General features: G+C 38.2%; 1 protein-coding gene across 3 annotated transcripts in view; it reads right to left on the bottom strand.

The window, feature by feature from the left end:
• PLS3 (plastin 3) overlaps positions 1-18,598 on the bottom strand; it is a 91,973-nt gene that overhangs the window by 8,425 nt on the left and 64,950 nt on the right. For all 3 annotated transcript variants that reach the window (XM_057537937.1, XM_057537940.1, XM_057537938.1), the window contains exons 4-9: positions 13,248-13,377; positions 12,319-12,451; positions 10,021-10,102; positions 8,466-8,631; positions 6,453-6,595; positions 3,895-3,990 (exon numbers count right to left, since the gene is read on the bottom strand). In XM_057537937.1, the coding sequence (XP_057393920.1) occupies positions 3,895-3,990; positions 6,453-6,595; positions 8,466-8,631; positions 10,021-10,102; positions 12,319-12,451; positions 13,248-13,377 (750 nt within the window). The remainder of the gene's footprint in view (positions 1-3,894; positions 3,991-6,452; positions 6,596-8,465; positions 8,632-10,020; positions 10,103-12,318; positions 12,452-13,247; positions 13,378-18,598) is intronic.

The following is an 18,598-nucleotide window of genomic DNA, read 5'->3' as shown; positions in this document are numbered from 1 at the left end:
ATCAAAATATATAAAATACTCAGAACTTGACAAGAAGAAAACAAACAATGCGATTAAAATGGGTAAAGTGTTTACTCCCGTTTACCATTGCAACAAAAAGAATAAAATATCTAGGATTAAACCTACCTAAGGAGACAAAAGACCTGTATGCAGAAAATTATAGGACACTGATGAAAGAAATTAAAGATGATACAAATAGATGGAGAGATATACCATGTTCTTGGATTGGAAGAATCAACATTGTGAAAGTGACTCTACTACCCAAAGCAATCTACAGATTCAATGCAATCCCTATCAAACTACCACTGGCATTTTTCACAGAACTAGAACAAAAAATTTCACAATTTGTATGGAAACACAAAAGACCCCGAATAGCCAAAGCAATCTTGAGAACGAAAAATGGAGCTGGAGGAATCAGGCTCCCTGACTTCAGACTATATTACAAAGCTACAGTAATCAAGACAGTTTGGTACTGGCACAAAAACAGAAATATAGATCAATGGAACAGGATAGAAAGCCCAGAGATAAACCCATGCACATATGGTCACCTTATCTTTGATAAAGGAGGCAAGCATATACAGTGGGGAAAAGACAGCCTCTTCAATAAGTGGTGCTGGGAAAACTGGACAGCTACATGTAAAAGAATGAAATTAGAACACTCCCTGACACCATACACAAAAATAAACTCAAAATGGATTAAAGACCTAAGTGTAAGGCCAGACACTATCAAACTCTTAGAGGAAAACATAGGCAGAACACTCTATGACATAAACCACAGCAACATCCTTTTTGACCCACCTCCTAGAGAAATGGAAATAAAAACACAAATAAACAAATGGGACCTAATGAAACTTAAAAGCTTTTGCACAGCAAAGGAAACCATAAACAAGACCAAAAGACAACCCTCAGAATGGGAGAAAATATTTGCAAATGAAGCAACTGACAAAGGATTAATCTCCAAGATTTACAAACAGCTCATGCAGCTCAATAACAAAAAAACAAACAACCCAATCCAAAAATGGGCAGAAGACCTAAATAGACATTTCTCCAAAGAAGATATACAGATTGCCAACAGACACATGAAAGAATGCTCAACATCATTAATCATTAGAGAAATGCAAATCAAAACTACAATGAGATATCATCTCACACCGGTCAGAATGGCCATCATCAAAAAATCTAGAAACAATAAATGCTGGAGAGGGTGTGGAGAAAAGGGAACCCTCTTGCACTGTTGGTGGGAATGTATATTGATACAGCCACTATGGAGAACAGTATGGAGGTTCCTTAAAAAACTAAAAATAGAACTACCATACGACCCAGCAATCCCACCACTGGGCATATACCCTGAGAAAACCATAATTGAAAAAGAGTCATGTACCAAAATGTTCATTGCAGCTCTATTTACAATAGCCAGGACATGGAAGCAACCTAAGTGTCCATCATCGGATGAATGGATAAAGAAGATGTGGCACATATATACAATGGAATATTACTCAGCCATAAAAAGAAATGAAATGGAGGTATTTGTAGTGAGGTGGATGGAGTTAGAGTCTGTCATACAGAGTGAAGTAAGTCAGAAAGAGAAAAACAAATACAGTATGCTAACACATATATATGGAATCTAAGGAAAAAAAAAAGGTCATGAAGAACCTAGTGGCAAGACGGGAATAAAGACACAGACCTACTAGAGAATGGACTTGAGGATATGGGGAGGGGGAGGGGTGAGATGTGACAGGGTGAGAGAGTGGCATGGACATATATATACTACCAAATGTAAAATAGATAGCTAGTGGGAAGCAGCCGCATAGCACAGGGAGATCAGCTCGGTGCTTTGTGACCACCTAGAGGGGTGGGATGGGGAGGGTGGGAGGGAGGGAGATGCAAGAGGGAGGAGAAATGGGAACATATGTATATGTATAACTGATTCACTTTGTTATAAAGCAGAAACTAACACACCATTGTAAAGCAATTATACTCCAATAAAGATGTTTAAAAAAAAATGGGTGAAGTGTTTAAACAAAGATATATGGATGGCAAATAACTACGTGAAAAGATGTTCAACATCATTTGCCATTAGGGAAATGCAAATTAAAATCACAATGAGACACCTCTACACCTGTTAAAATGATTCATGTTTAACCACACTAAGGTGTCAGTGAGCATGTGGACGTACTGGTACTTTCATGCGCTGCTGGCGGCAATGTGCAAAGGTACAACCACTTTGGAAAACAACTTGGCAGCTGCTTAAAAAGGTTAAACACACACGTACCATACTACCCAGCCATTCCACTCCTAGGTATTTACCCAAGATAAATGAATGCGTATATGCATACAAAGACTTGTATATGAATGTTCAGAGCAGCTGTATTTGTAATAGCCCCAAACTGGAAACAATCCAAATGTTCATCAACAGGTGAATGGATAACAAATTATAGTATATCCATTCACTGACTATTACTCAGCAATAAAATAGGAATGAATTTACGATACATGCAACAACATGGATGAATCTCAAAATAATTACGCAGAGTGAAAGAAGCTAGATAAAATAAGAGTACATACTGTATGATTCCATAAAATTCTCAAAAATTCAAACTAAACTGAAAGGAAGCAAATCAGTGGTTGCCTGGGATGGAGGAGTATAGGGGCAGGGAGGAATTACAAAGGATCATGAGGAAACTTGATGTGGTGATGGATATATATATATATATGTGTATATATATATATCCCTAAAGAAGATGTAAGACTGAAAAAGATGAAGGACACTGAAAAACAAGGGGAAAAGCAAGAGGAAAGGCTCAGAGGTAAAATGAGTGTGTGTGTGGTGGGTACAGAGTAGTGGGAAATTGCACTGGCCGGAAGAGATGGAGCAAGATGGTATAGCAGGGCCTTACATGATCAGCAGAACATTTCGGATTGAACTCTAGAGTCAATGGGGAAACCTTGAAGGATTCTGAGGAGGTAAGAGACAATGAAGGGAGTGCTTTAAGATCAACTAGGGAGGAGTGACTGGAGAAGTACCAGAATCAGAATCGGTATACTGGTACCATCTACCCGGCATAAAATCTCCTGGCTAGCCATCCCAGACAGCTCCCTTGTGCACAAGAGGGCCCCTCATTCGTGCCCAGAGTGACCTGAACTGAAGAATTTCACAGTTAAAAACAGACAGAAATATAAGCACTACAAGTCAGTTACAAATTCAGTTCTGATAAGGACAGCGTAAATGGTTTAGCCAGTGTAATCCACTCAATCCTACTGTGAAACATGCTAGAAATGTGGATTTTTAAAAACCAGTAGAATACATTCCATATCCAATGAGTACTAACAACAACAGGATCCTAGAAAGTTGGGACTAAATAGTCTAGGCCAACTCTTTACTTCATGTATGAACAAAGTGAAATCCAATTTCGGGAAGGAACTTGTCCAAGGTCATTGAACAAATAAGTGATGTAATCAGGGAACATGTTCCGTGACAGTAATTCCCCAAACTGGATTTCAGGGATCAGGAGTTTGTAACATATTCACATTACTCTCAACACAGGAATATTACAGATGCATATATGAATATGTAGTCATTAAATCTATCACTGTGATTATAATCCAAATACTTGGAAAAGGTTAGTCTCTAGTGCTTATTTCCCCACACTTGCTTTGAATATTTTATGCCATCCATATGAACCAATGCCACCATAATTACAGAACTCACTAATAAACTATTAACATAAATCAAAGCATCTTTCTGCCTCTGAATTACACTTACAGTAATAAATTTTAAAATAATGCTTAAAATTGCCAACACTACAACATGCAATTATAAAAATTCTTGTTATTTATAAGAAATTGACAACAACTTTGTAAGCTTGTAGAATTCAAAAGAACACCTATACTTACATTGAAACCTGACATGTTAATATCTATCCGTGGTTCACCTTCCTTTTGTCCTTTTGGTGCAATTTGATTGAGAAGATGAAAATAGGCTTTGGAATCCTACAAATGAATTGAAAATGTCAGTGAGATCACATTTACAAAGAATGAATGTATCCTATTGTCCCATGTTTGGAAGGATACTTGCGTTGGATTTTGTGAGAATGTACGACACAAATCTCTATCTTCTAATTTAACGGCTCCTTTCCCCAGAAAAGTCCACTTATCTGGCCTTAGGTCTGCCTTGAATATGGATGAACTGGATTTTGTCATGACTTTACAATTTATTGAAGTCATCAATACAATAATGCTAGTAAACACATAACTAGTTCTGTACCTTCACTGAGTTACTGAAGTCAATAAGCTTGATAGATAAAACAAGCAAGAGAAAAGTAGGACAGGAGAAATCCAGGAAGCATAGGGAAAGAAAAAATAAACAGGTTACATCATTACAAAGCACAATATGTATATACCATAACGTATGGAGAAGAGATTAGCTGTGTTAAAGATGTATTTAAATGACAAAAATTTTACAACGAGTAACACTTGAGGTGGTGAAATAACATTAAACCCTTAATTATCTGAATATATTTAACCAAACAAGCTTCTCTTTGTTTTAAGCTTCTGAACTCTTTCATCACTTGAACACTTTCACTTGGAATCCCAATACCTAAAACAAAATGGCATTGCTCATACGGGGTGTGCGCTGGGTGAATTCAGGCTGTGTGGACACTGCCCAGAACAAAACGTGAAAACCACTGTACCAAGTGCAAACACTTATGAGGGTCTTCAACACACATGTCAAATTGTACCAGAGGACAGGAACTGGAGTGAAGACTCCTTAATCATGTTATATTTGAAGATCACCTTCCCAGCCATGATAGTTTTCCATTACTGGGCCTTGACAGTCCAGACAGATTATAAAGGAATGTTTCTTGTGTAAACCCTATGGATTATGTGCACCCTAATCCCCTGGAGAAGTTGTTCAATATGGAGATTGCTGGATCCAACCTCAGACCTACCAAGCACAGATCTCTGGGAGCTGCCCAGAGAGCTGCATCTTAAATGAGCCACCGCAATAAGTTTGATACACTCGCCAGAAACGATTCTAAGACTGGGGAGAATCAGGTGAGTGAAAGCCACTTCAGAGCAATTCATGGAATGCAAACCCAGATCATACCATTAGTGGGCATAGGGGTTATCTCCTTCCAAGGAGTAGTGCATTACAGTTGTGAAAGTGCTTTCGCTTACAATTACCTACTAAAGGTGCAGAAACAATTCGTAATCTAACCCTATGTACTTGAGAAAGACGGGTAAAGAGCAGACCCCACAGAGTCTGTACTTACTACCCTGAAAAGGGGCTGTACAGGTGAAAATTTGAACTTGAACATACATTACCTAACAATCCTCTGCTTTTTAAAAATATTCAAAGCAGAATATTTTTTAAAAAAATATTCATTTGTAAGTAAGAGTCCCTTTGATACATTTAAATTATGTGCTCTGAACATAAAATACATTTATGAATGGTTTTCGGGAACGTATCTAATGTGTAAAGCAAACTATAGCTGGCTAAGCATGTTGCATAAATTAAAAGAAGAGGTGGGGTCAGTTGGTTTTATAATTTTGGGGCCATCCTTAATTTTCACTGATGAAATCAGTAATGCAAATATATCCCATTACTTTCTCTCACCACTGAATAAACTGATGTGGTCACAGACTATTTTCATAGCCCTATTGGCCAGTGACATCTGATGAAGATCCTTCAGTTTGTTCCCTGTGTTCCAACATCTGGATTTTGGAGAGCCGAGTTGGTTAATGAGAATGCCAAGATATCTGCTGTGGTGATTTTGGCCCTCTCTCCCCGAGATGCCAAAGGCAACGTGTGGTAAATGAATGCTACCGATGTCTCCCGCCCTTGCGAGTTTTCCCTAGTGCTCATGGTGAGCAGTGAGTGCCAAAATTCAACTCAACACAAGAAATCTTTGTGGGTCTTTTATGTGCCAGGTGTTGTGTTAGAGGTGGGCTTTAGTAGGAGGGCAGTAATGCAAGGGCGGGGGCTGAGGTAGGAGACACAAACATAAATAAAAGTATGTAACTACCCTCAAGAACTCAGCGCTTGAAGGAGGGAGCACATGACAGAAGAGGAGCCAAATAAGAAAGGGGACAGGGAATCCTGAGGCCCTTTCTCGTCTAGGTCTTTACTAACAGGTACACTGAGGCCTGGGAAAGGCAGTTAGCAACAGAAGAGTCATGACTGCCTGTCCTTTCATACTCCATGTCGAACAGTAGGCAGAATAGAAAATGTTAGGACTATAATATGATACTTTTTACCCCCTTCTGCAAAATGAAAGCTAGACTTGGTGTAGTTCTCCTTACTTGGCTCCATCTCTCTACTGAAATCTACCATCAGGGCCAAGAGGCAACAAGGCTGGGTGATAAACTCATAGGAATGACCCCTCCTTTAAGCTGGCATGAAATCTCCCGAGTCATTATATCCCCCAAAGTGTCGATAACTGCACAGTTACCTTGATGTCAGCACTAAAATTGTTGATTTTCTGCCAGCCTGAGTTTTCCAAATGAAAGTTTGCCCATCTAAGCAGAAGCTCTTCTGGAGATAATTTCATAAGCTCCTCCAAGGTCTCACCGTCTCGAAGTAGAGCAGCCAAGGCTACAAGGAAAAAACCCACAACCAATATATTCCATGTAACAGTTATTACAAGTTTATTGAGTCTTTTGACACTCTATTAAGTAAGTAATAGAGGTACTAAAAGTACTGTGACCTAGTGCCTGGTTTTCAGGTACTCACAGTCTAATAACAAAGATAAATAAAAGTAGATAATTATGATCCAGATAGAAACATTGTATTATGAGAATACGCAGCAAACATATATTATAACATATTCTTTATTATTCTTCACATTCCAAATACCAATTAAGTTCTAGCTTTTAAGTTGAACATTTTCACATTATGTTATATATTTACATAAATTGTTCTTAAGTAATATGAAAAATCAGAGACTTGGGGGAGTATGTTTAAAATTTTGGAGCCTTTTACTTAACCTTTTGATTAAATGAGTATACAAACCCCATGGTATATATATTTAAGTATAACTAACTCTTGAAGTGTTAAACCTATTTTTAAAGGAATAGAATTCAACTTTGCATTTTCTATAGCATCTAACATGTAAAGGCTGCTCAATAATTTTTTGTTGTTGAACTGAATGCCTAGAAGAAGCCAAGGGTTTTTTGATAAATATTCCCAGAGGTAAGAGGTAGAAGCTTGGGTGTCTGTACAGAGCACTGTCTAAATTCAAGCACTGTTTTATGAAGAAGCTGTGTAGTCCTTATGCAATAATTACCTCCCATAAGATAAAAGGAGATTTATATTGAACAAGAAGACTGAAACTGCCTGACTTCCAAAGAGGTCTAAGCGATACCTCTAACAGGCAAATTTCATCTTTCATGGACTCTGCTTCATGCCATGTCACTCTGGCACTGAGGGATTTAAGCAAGGGCAGAGGCAACATTCTTACTTGTACAGAAGCCTCTTTCTGCTCCCCATCTCCAAGTCAAAGGCTGGAAAGGATTAAACAGCCTGGTATCTATGCACCTGAGACCTTGTCAAAGATAAATCATTTGATTTATTACATGAGCCAATGTAATTTAATTTTGTTGTCTTCCTTTCCTTTTCAATGGACTTCAACTCCTTTAACATGACAAACACTGCTCTGAAGAGGCCAGCAATTAGAAAAATTTTATTTGTTTAAATATGGGCCCCTTTGAGTGGATTGAAAGTGTAAGTGTAATAAAGTCTTGGATAAATGTGCAAAATAAGACTGTTGACAGGCATTGTGAGACCCTGAAATACTGAGAACCCCCAGTATATATTCTTCCCCCAAAGTAACTGAGGATTGATATGGTGAGTTCCAGAAGAAAATGTGAATATTTGGAGCGATGCTTAATATTGTAAACTTCAAAAGGAGAGGATAATGTAGTACTTCCGAGCACCCCAGGACAATTGTATTGCATATGCTTATACATCCTAGAAGTCTATGATGTGATATCAAAACCTATCCTATAAGAATGATGCTTCTGCTAATTCAGGAAACATGAGACCACCAGGGGCAATTCAGAATAGTTTTGAAGAGGCCTAAATCTATGATAGACTAGAAAAGGTATGGAAAATAATAGGAGATGGTGTGCAGCAGTGGAGCTGAGGGTGGTGATGGGGTGGGGACTGTGTGGTCAGAGCAGAAAAGAATACATATCAAGTTTGGGGACTTTGGGCAAGTTCCTTAAACTCTCTGTGCTTCCGTGCCTTTACTGTGAAATGAATTCTAAAGTGCCAGACAAATGTTAATTACTACTAAAGAAGAAAGTTATAATTAGGCTGTTTTCCTGAATAACACTATAACATTACCTTATGTTTAATTCTAGTTATCATCTAATCACCTCAATTAAGTGAAAGCATGACAGTCTGCATGACTAGAAAAAATAACCAATAAACGACTTTCAAAATTATGACTGTGTTCCATTACCTTCATTCCTGCTTAATTCAATGTCAGCAAACAAACCGATCTTAATGATCTGCCAAAGCAGTCCCAAAACCAGATGAGGTTTCCCAGCCCGCAAATCTTCTGCACCAATGTTCACAACGTGACACCCAATGGCAGAAGCAGAGTTCAGTGCCAAGTTCAAGTTTTCCTGCAAGACAGCCAATTTACAACACTTGCTTCTTGACCTTTCTGTTTTTTTGCAGTCTATTTCTCCCTTCACTGAAAATAACACTCAGCAAGGAAATTATGTCTTAATTTTACCCACACGTGATGCACAAAAAGCAATATCCAGGCTTTGGTGTTAAAAGCATAGCTAGGGACTCCCCTGGTGGTCCAGTGGGTAAGACTCCGTGCTCCCAATGTAGGGGGCCCGGGTTTGATCCCTGGTTGGGGAACTAGATCCCACATGCATGTCACAACTACGAGTCCGCATGCCACAACTAAGAAGCCCACGTGCCACAACTAAACATGCCTCGATGAAGATCCTACGTGCCGCAACTAAGACCTGGCGCCGCCTAAATAAATAAATAAATAAATATTTTTTTAAAAAAAAGCATAGCTAAAACAAATCTAGCCTCATTGTTATTGTCTTTTTCAGATTTACAGGGGAAGTTGACTCAGTATTTTTTTTTTTTTTTTTTTTTAAAGTTTTTACTTGATTTTATTTATTTATTTATTTATTTTTGGCTGTGTTGGGTCTTCGGTTCGTGCGAGGGCTTTCTCCAGTTGCGGCAAGCGGGGGCCACTCTTCATCGCGGTGCGGGGACCGCTCTTCATCGCGGTGTGTGGGCCTTTCTCTATCGCGGCCCCTCCCGTCGCGGGGCACAGGCTCCAGACGCGCAGGCTCAGCAATTGTGGCTCACGGGCCCAGCTGCTCCGTGGCATGTGGGATCTTCCCAGACCAGGGCTCGAACCCGTGTCCCCTGCATTAGCAGGCAGATTCTCAACCACTGCGCCACCAGGGAAGCCCTGACTCAGTATTTTTATTTGGTCTCTTCTTAAGGACACTGACACTAAAGGGAAAGGCTGAGTTACTAGAGTAAGTATATCCATATGGGTTAAGTGTCATTATTTCTAAAAATGCCTAAATGAGAGGTCTATTGAATACACCTGAGAGTTCTAGAAGTTCTCAGTCTCCACATCCCAAGAGATGCTCTTGCTTGAGGGAATTTTGCTATCTAACAGTCTAATACTCACTAAATGGAAAATAAAAGTCCTTTGTTCTTTAAGCATGCTAATTAATTAAGAGCTTAAATGTTTTTGCTTATTTCTGTATGTTTGAACACAAAATGTAATGAAAAGAACACAGGGCTTTGCAGCTAGATCTGGATTTGAACTTTACTTCCAGCAGTAACGTCAGTACAGCTCAGAAACCTTTCTGAGTCTCAGTTTCTCTTTTCTATGAAATCTGGAAAATAATCCTCAACTCAGACTTGTTATAAGAATTAAATGAGAAGATGAAAAGTGCAGAGCCTATGGTCTGTAGAACAGGTCCTCAAATAGTAGTTTCATGGAAGGAGGGGAGAATGGTACATACCTGAATGATGAAGGGTGTAAGTTTCTTCTTGTTGATTGCTCTCTCATCAATTGTATCAGGAACTGAAAGGTTGATCATTTTACTGAAACAAATTTTGAAATGAGTTGACTTATTTTAAAATAATCTTTAATATACACAAATACTGTAAGGCTTATTATAACATGTCTCTCATGTAATCTGAAAAAAAATGCAACATATGACTTTTATCAAGTTGATCTCAAAAAACTATACATATAAAAATGCAAATAAAAAAGACCAAAGTATTTACAGTAGTTGAGTATTTCTGAGTTGGGCATTAGGGCATACTGTCTTATTTAATTTTTTGTAACTTCCACATTCTTTTAGAAGAATGAATTACTCGGATATTAAACAAAACTTTATTGAATAAATGTTAAAAACAGATAATATCGCACATTGAAACTGAATCTCTCTTCCAGATTATACAATGCACAATTAAAATGACCATTTATCTACAAAGAGGTAAAATTAGTTGAGCATGAGATTCTTTCATTCACCAAATACTTATTGAGTGCCTAGATGATGTACCAGGTACTATATTTGGTGCTGGAAATACAGTGATAATACAGAGAGAAAGAAAAGTTATATTAATTAGGTTAGAATCTGACTTAGGAAGAATCTCATTTGGTAAAATTTGGAGTTAGACTCTAACATTTTAGATGTTTATAATACTGCCCTAAAACAAGTTATTCTGCATAGGGAAAACCATGCTTCTTTCCATGCAAAATTTAAATATTAAATAAATAGTACCATATGAGTCTCTATATTAAAACATATCGGGAATATCTCTTTACAGCCTATAAGTGGCAAGTAAGGGGATATTTCACATTTTTAAAATCAGCTTTTCAAACAACCAAAATGACCTTATTGAAAGAAAAAAGAATTTTATATATTGTACACTGTCATCAGAAATATACCCATTGCACTGTTCTAAGTGCCCTATATATAGTCACTTAAAGCTCACAACAGCCCTGTGAGGCAAGTACAATAATATGGGGATCATAATGGATGGATCCTGAAATGCAAAGTGGTCAAGTACCTTTTATTTATTTAAAAAAATTCTTCCCTATTATGGTTTACTACAGGATATTAAATATAGTTCCCTGTGCTATATGGTAGGACCTTATTGTTTATCTATTTTATATATAGTATGTTTTATATACAGTGTGTATCTGCTAATGCAAAACTCCTAATTTATCTCTTTCTCCCCCTTTCCCCTTTGGTAACCATAAGTTTATTTTCTATGTCTGTGAGTCTGTTTCTATTTTGTAAATAAGTACATTTGTATCATTTTTTTTAAGATTCCACATATAAGTGACATCATGTGGTATCTGACTTTCTCTGTCTGACTTACTTCACTCAGTATGACAATCTCTAGGTCCATCCATGTTGCTGTAAATGGCAAAATTTCATTCTTTTTTATGGCTGAGTAGTATTCCAGTGTGTATATGTACCACATCTTCTGTATCCATTCATCTGTTGATGGGCACTTGGGTTGCTTCCATGTCTTGGCTATTGTAAATAGTGCTGCAATGAACACTAGGGTGCATGTGTCTTTTTGAATTATGGTTTTCTCCAGACATATGCCCAGGAGTGGGGCTGCTGGATCATATGGCAACTTTATTTTTAGTTTTTTAAGGAACCTCCATAGTAATTTCCATAGTGGCTGTACCAATTTACATTCCCACCAACAGTGTAGGAAGGTTCAAAGGGGTCAGTATCTTGATTGCAGCTATTGATACATAGCTACTGAGTGGCAGAGCCTGAATAGGAACCGGGCAGACTGATTATGGAGCATGCTCTTAACCACTGTACGCCACTGCCTCAAAAAAGAGTTGCATTCACTGACAAACTGTTGATAATCTTATATCATTTCTGCCAAGACACTGTTGGGTCTGGGGCAGCAGGAGTGACGAATGCATTTTTCAGAAATAAGTTATTGGTGAGTGAGAAGTGACGAGTGGCCTGTTTTTCTCTTTTGGGACCGATGGTACTTGAGAATAAAGAGATGCTGACATAAAAAGTTCAACTAAGTTGTAACGTTTAGCTTACTCAGTGATGAGAAGAAATTGGAAGCTGAGAGCTTCTCTAGGAAGAGGTCTCTGGTCTAAATGACTGAGTTTTAGATTCACCTTTAGTGGTACTTTCATGGACAGACCTAGAGATGAAATGGGCAGAACCTAGACAATTTTCAATTCTAGCTATTCCCCAAGATGAATCCATCAAGCATCCAGAAACAACTATGTCAATTACATGGAAGACTATTTTTGGAAATCTTACCAAAGCACAATTCCATCACCAACAGCTTTGAACAGGTCATCAGTATTTGGGTTCATTGGTATGACATGTCGGCAATCTGGATCATTTTCCAAAGCTTTGTTTATCCAGTTAACGAAAGCATATTTTTCTTCCTCTAAAATTATGTGGAATAAGAAGACATTAGTTCATACTCTATGTTAAATATTTGACTCTAAAGCCTGAAATAGTTGTTCAGGAGAGCTGTACGTTAATGTATCACAAGCCTGTTGTTATCCTCTTTGGAAACCCAGACAAGTGAATGCAACACAGTGGCTGTTAGGAGCTATATAAAATAAACAAAAAGAATAGAGCAGGGTTAACTGATCCTTAGAAGTTAGTTACAAAATTCTTTAAAAATTCTATTTATAGTTGAGAATCTGCCTGCCAATGCAGGGGACACGGGTTCGAGCCCTGGTCTGGGAAGATCCCACATGCCGCGGAGCAACTAGGCCCGTGAGCCACAACTACTGAGCCTGTGCGTCTGGAGCCTGTGCTCCGCAACAAGAGAGGCCACGATAGTGAGAGGCCCGCGCACTGCGATGAAGAGTGGCCCCCACTTGCCGCAACTAGAGAAAGCCCTAGCACAGAAACGAAGACCCAACATAGCAATCAATCAATCAATCAATCAATCTTTAAAAAAAATTCTATTTATATTACTGTAGGGCTCTGCTGTAATAAAGCCTATCTGTGCACGTATTGTATCATGGCTCTTACAAGCTAATAAAGCCGTACAATAAATACCTGTAATGCCTTTATGGGAAGTATTAAGTCCCAAGTCCAAATATAGGTCACAACGACTTCGACTGTATTCTTAATTAGGAGGCAATGTGTTTCTAGAGCCTCTCCTTGACATTATAGCAGGCAACCTACTTAGTTCACTGTGTTCACCTAACACATGTGAAACTATTTACCTGAGTAAGAATGCTGCGTTCCTTCACTGGACAGCTCTGAAGTTCCTCCCAGAGCACAGATCCCTTCTTTCCTGTTGATTGCTTTGCGGAAGGTTTTGGCAATATCGCTGCTTTTTACCTCTTGGAAAATCTATTAATGAAAATATGTTGTTGAATCACAATTTTCAATCAGTCACAACCATAAGCATATTTATCTTCTTTTATACTCTGGTAACCTACATTTTCCCCCATAGGTGATGAGTGTTAAAAGATAAGGCAAACTAGGCTTGAGTTTTAAAATGCTAAATAAGTACTTCAATACTGCTACCAAAAATGAAGTGCCAGAAGTCAACTGCACACACTTGTCAAAAACATCAAGTGCCACATGCATTGAATCCGTTTTAAGCCAAAAACTAGTGTAGTTCAAAGGCACAGGTAAATCTGTTAATTTTCTAGAACAAGGAAGGCTTTGTTCCTTTCCTGGAGAGAAAAGACTGAAGGATTCCCCCTTCCTTAAGCACGATCCATAGTGCAAAGAAAGATGAAAATGTTGGGACTTCCCTGGTGGCGCAGTGGTTAAGAATCTGCCTGCCAATGCAGGGGACACGGGTTTGAGCCCTGGTCTGGGAAGATCGCACATGCCGTGGAGCAACTAAGGCCGTGCGCCACAACTACTGAGCCTGCACTCTAGAGCCCACAAGCCACAACTACTGAGCCCGAGAGCCACAACTACTGAAGCCTGTGTGCCCAGAGCCCATGCTCCGCAACAAGAGAAGCCACTGCAATGAGAAGCCCGCGCACTGCAACGAAGAGTAGCCCCCACTCGCTGCATCTAGAGAAAGCCTGTGTGCAGCAACTAAGACCCAACGCAGACAAAAAAAAAAAAAAAAAAGAATAAACCCAGAAAAGAGGCTTTTCAGTGATCGAGCTTCTTCACAATAAGGCACATGGCTAATGAAATTAACCTGTACATTCTAATTGTACAAAAGCAGGCGGTAACAAAGCAAATTTCACACCCTACTCTAACCGCTTGACTGAATGACTGGACATTCCAAAGGTCTGCCTATACATGTCTGAAATACTGGAACTTACCTAACCTCCAATTTGTTCCTGAGCTACCAATGTGCATGGCTAAATTAGCCACCGCCAGAAAAACAAGAGCAAGATGTAGCATTTTCATAAAAACTTCTTTAAAAGGTGTTTAGAACACAATAGACTTATCGAAAGAAACTTACGGCCCTAATGGAAAAGTTGCTGAGCAAACAGAAGATAACCCAAAGGCCTTTAGCATTACTGACAAGTACATACTCACAAACACACCTCAGGAGGGGTAGCCTATGTTTGAAGGTCATAGAACAGGGTCACCGTATTTAGCAGTTCAGGCTGTGTCTATGAGAGCAGGCATGAGTAGAAGCTGAAATCCAGCCCATGCTCCCCTAAGCAGGCCTGGTGTCTTGTGCAAGACTGTGGCAGGCAGAAGGAGGAGTGCCTTTTTACATTTAGTCTCTCCAGGAGAGCATCTTTTTGTAACTAATCAACTGAGACAGACTCTTTTTTTTTTTTTAACATCTTTATTGGAGTATAATTGCTTTACAATAGTGTGTTAGTTTCTGCTTTATAACAAAGTGAATCAGTTATACATATACATATGTTCCCATATCTCTTCCCTCTTGCATCTCCCTCCCTCCCAGCCTCCCTATCCCACCCCTCTAGGTGGTCACAAAGCACCGAGCTGATCTCCCTGTGCTATGCGGTTGCCTCCCACTAGCTATCTATTTTACATTTGGTAGTGTATATATGTCCATGACACTCTCCCACTTCATCACCTCTTACCCTTCCCCCTCCCCATATCCTCAAGTCCATTCTCTAGTAGGTCTGTGTCTTTATTCCCGTCTTGCCACTAGGTTCTTCATGACCTTTTTTTTTTCCCCCTTAGATTCCATATATATGTGTTAGCATACTGTATTTGTTTTTCTCTTTCTGACTTACTTCACTCTGTATGACAGACTCTAACTCCATCCACCTCACTACAAATAACTCCATTTCGTTTCTTTTTATGGCTGAGTAATATTCCATTGTATATATGTGCCACATCTTCTTTATCCATTCATCCGATGATGGACACTTAGGTTGCTTCCATGTCCTGGCTATTGTAAATAGAGCTGCAATGAACATTGTGGTACATGACTCTTTTTGAATTATGGTTTTCTCAGGGTATATGCCCAGTAGTGGGATTGCTGGGTCGTATTGTAGTTCTATTTTTAGTTTTTTAAGGAACCTCCATACTGTTCTCCATAGTGGCTGTATCAATATACATTCCCACCAAGAGTGCAAGAGGGTTCCCTTTTCTCCACACCCTCTCCAGCATTAATTATTTCTAGATTTTTTGATGATGGCCATTCTGACCGGTGTGAGATGATATCTCATTGTAGTTTTGATTTGCATTTCTCTAATGATTAATGATGTTGAGCATTCTTTCATGTGTTTGTAGGCCATCTGTATATCTTCTTTGGAGAAATGTCTATTTAGGTCTTCTGCCCATTTTTGGATTGGGTTGTTTGTTTTTTTGTTATGGAGCTGCATGAGTTGCTTGTAAATTTTGGAGATTAATCCTTTGTCAGTTGCTTCATTTGCAAATATTTTCTCCCATTCTGAGGGTTGTCGAGACAGACTCTTTCTAACTGGTAGGAAAGTTGCTGTAGCCCCATCACAAAGTCATCTTTTCCTGTTACAGTCCTGAAATCCTGGTCTTCCTTGGACTTATAAACCCAATTTTATTTAGGAAAATAGTAAGCAGTAAGTTTTACAAAATCAAGCTTACTCAATTTCCATAGCTGTGATTTTGTGCTATACCTGTCATTTCAGAGGTAGACTCAGAATGTGTGTGCGTGCGTCTATGTCTGTATATGTATATAGACACACACACACTGACTACTCTAAATACTACACACAACCAATGAAATCACTCTTCCTCCTCTCTGGCCATTATACTGACTCCTGTTAAGTATCAATAGTGTGGAACTGACTCATGTACCCTGGGTAATTTCAAATTATTAAAATTATTTTTACTCACACTCTGATTCCACCTGTAATTTCATTTAATTTACCTTACCTTCCAAGCCAAGATTAGACAACAAAATGGTTACTTGGGAATGTAGCATCTTAACTGTGATGCATTTTGTTCCCACAGCTCCCTCTTTGATAACTATATGTATCTGCTCAGTGAAAAAACAATATTTACTATTCTACCTCACTCTGAACTTTACTTCATTTAGATAACACTGTGTAGTAAATTAAAATATAAAATGTGTGCTTCTCCTGACCGAGATACCATAAATCACTGGAACGACAAAAATCTCCAAAATGTGATTGCCTCAAAGCTACTGCCCTCAGAATGACATATGCAAAGTTATTTTTCTTATCACGACTATTTTTGCCTTAAGGATCATTAGCTTCTAAAAATTAGGTTGTTTCCATGATCACTATTTCAGCTGAAAAACTTTGTAAACATCATGGAAAAGAGGAATAATACAAATAATAATAACTTTTAAAGAAGAATGTCTACTGTACAATATTCTAACGCAATTACTTACATAGCTCTACTTAAACTCTTGATGCTTGGGAATAACATGTTGAATGCAAAGTTGCAATTAAATGAGTTAATTTTCAATTGTCTTACAAAAGTTACATGACCTTCCTTTTCTAAATATTTTAAAATAAATTCTTCCAGCCAGGCTCAAATTTTCAGTTTCATAGTATTTTCCTCTGCTCTTTAGATTTAAAAAAATGTTAAAAGATAAGTGATAGTTGAAGATTTATGTATCTGTTAAATTGATTCACTACGTGAGAATTTGCATTTTATTTTCTACTTTAGTAAAGAAATCACTCGAGTGGATGATAAAGCAATTTGAGTATAAGCCTTGGCTTAACAAGAATCTCTGAAATCAGAGATAGCACCAGGCCAACTACTGTGCTGGAGAGTTGTCAATGAATCTTTTCAAAGCTGCCCGTGGTGATACTAATGAGCTCGCTGTTTCATGCTGTTTTCCCTCCATGAGGAGGGACTTGCTTTTATCATGTGTGAACAAACTCCTGGTGTACACTGCTCACTCTGGTTCTATACATCTTTTCCAGTCTCTTTTATGAAACGTATATGTTTCTTATTCCTTTCAAAAGTGTCATCACCTTCCTAGATCAGCACTAGTGGCCAAACCAAAGCAATGCAGAGGCACAGGACTTAAGAAGGAAAGATTTTAGAATGAATTGCAAAAAAATACTGACTGGCTTCCAGTGTTTGAGGCTTGTTTCCAACGCAGCAGGTTTGAATTTTTACTTTTCAGGGAATCTGTTGTAGGCCTAAACTTAGTAATAATAGGAAAAGAACACTGCCTTTGTAATAAATAGAAATAACTACCAACAACTAACACCTGTATAGCATTTGCTATATACCGGGTATGGTTCTAAGCACTTTACTTATATGAAGTTACTTAATCCTATGAGGTCGGTAATATTAGTAAAAGTTCTAAAACAGGTCAATAACTTATTCCCATTATGTAAGAGCAAGGTTCTCACTGTGAAAATAAGAGTTTAATGCAGATTTCTCTGCTGAAAGAGCTTATCGCCATACCAGTCTTTTTACAGATGAAGTAAAAAAACCCCACTATTACCGCGGAAGTATAAAAATCCAGTAATTTAGTTTTGAAATACTTAGAAGAAATAAGATCAGTTAATATATTTAATTTTAACACGTGAAGTTTACATATAATTTGGGGGCTCTTTTCTGCCATATATATATATTCTCCAAAATTAATATAAACATGTTGTTTGTAGCCTGGTTTGCAATTAACACCTCTTAAGTAGCAATTTAAAATAAAAACCAAAAATCTAACATGCAAGAACATGTTTATTTCTATTTCCTCATGTTAATCCCTGACAGGAATAATGTGCTTCCTCTTTCTCAGATAACTAGGATCTACCCATATTTTGTCTGACAATTTGTAAGATGTTTCATTGATGACAAGGCAGATGGGAGCGGACAGACATTTGGTTGGTTACATACCCATCTTTCTTTTAGCACAGTCATGGTGGTATCATTCTGAAACTTCAGCTGGGTAATTTTACTGTCCTTCAGATTTCAAATTTCTTGAATAGAAGGGAGGTAACCGGAAAAAGCCACTAGTCCCCTGTGTAATGTTGGGCAAGTCACTTCCTTTTTCAGGAACCCAGGCTTTTTTTTTTAATTTGAAAAATGAAGGAGTATAAACATATTGATTTCTTCCAATTCTAAAATATACATTTTAACCAACAAGGTCCTCATTAGTATTTTATTTTTTAAAAAAATCCCTGGTGATGCCAAAATTATTATGCCTGTT

Source organism: Balaenoptera acutorostrata, chromosome X (assembly GCF_949987535.1).
Source record: "Balaenoptera acutorostrata chromosome X, mBalAcu1.1, whole genome shotgun sequence".
In the NCBI taxonomy this organism is placed as follows: Eukaryota; Metazoa; Chordata; class Mammalia; order Artiodactyla; family Balaenopteridae; genus Balaenoptera; species Balaenoptera acutorostrata.
This window is presented reverse-complemented; position numbering and strand designations above follow the sequence as displayed.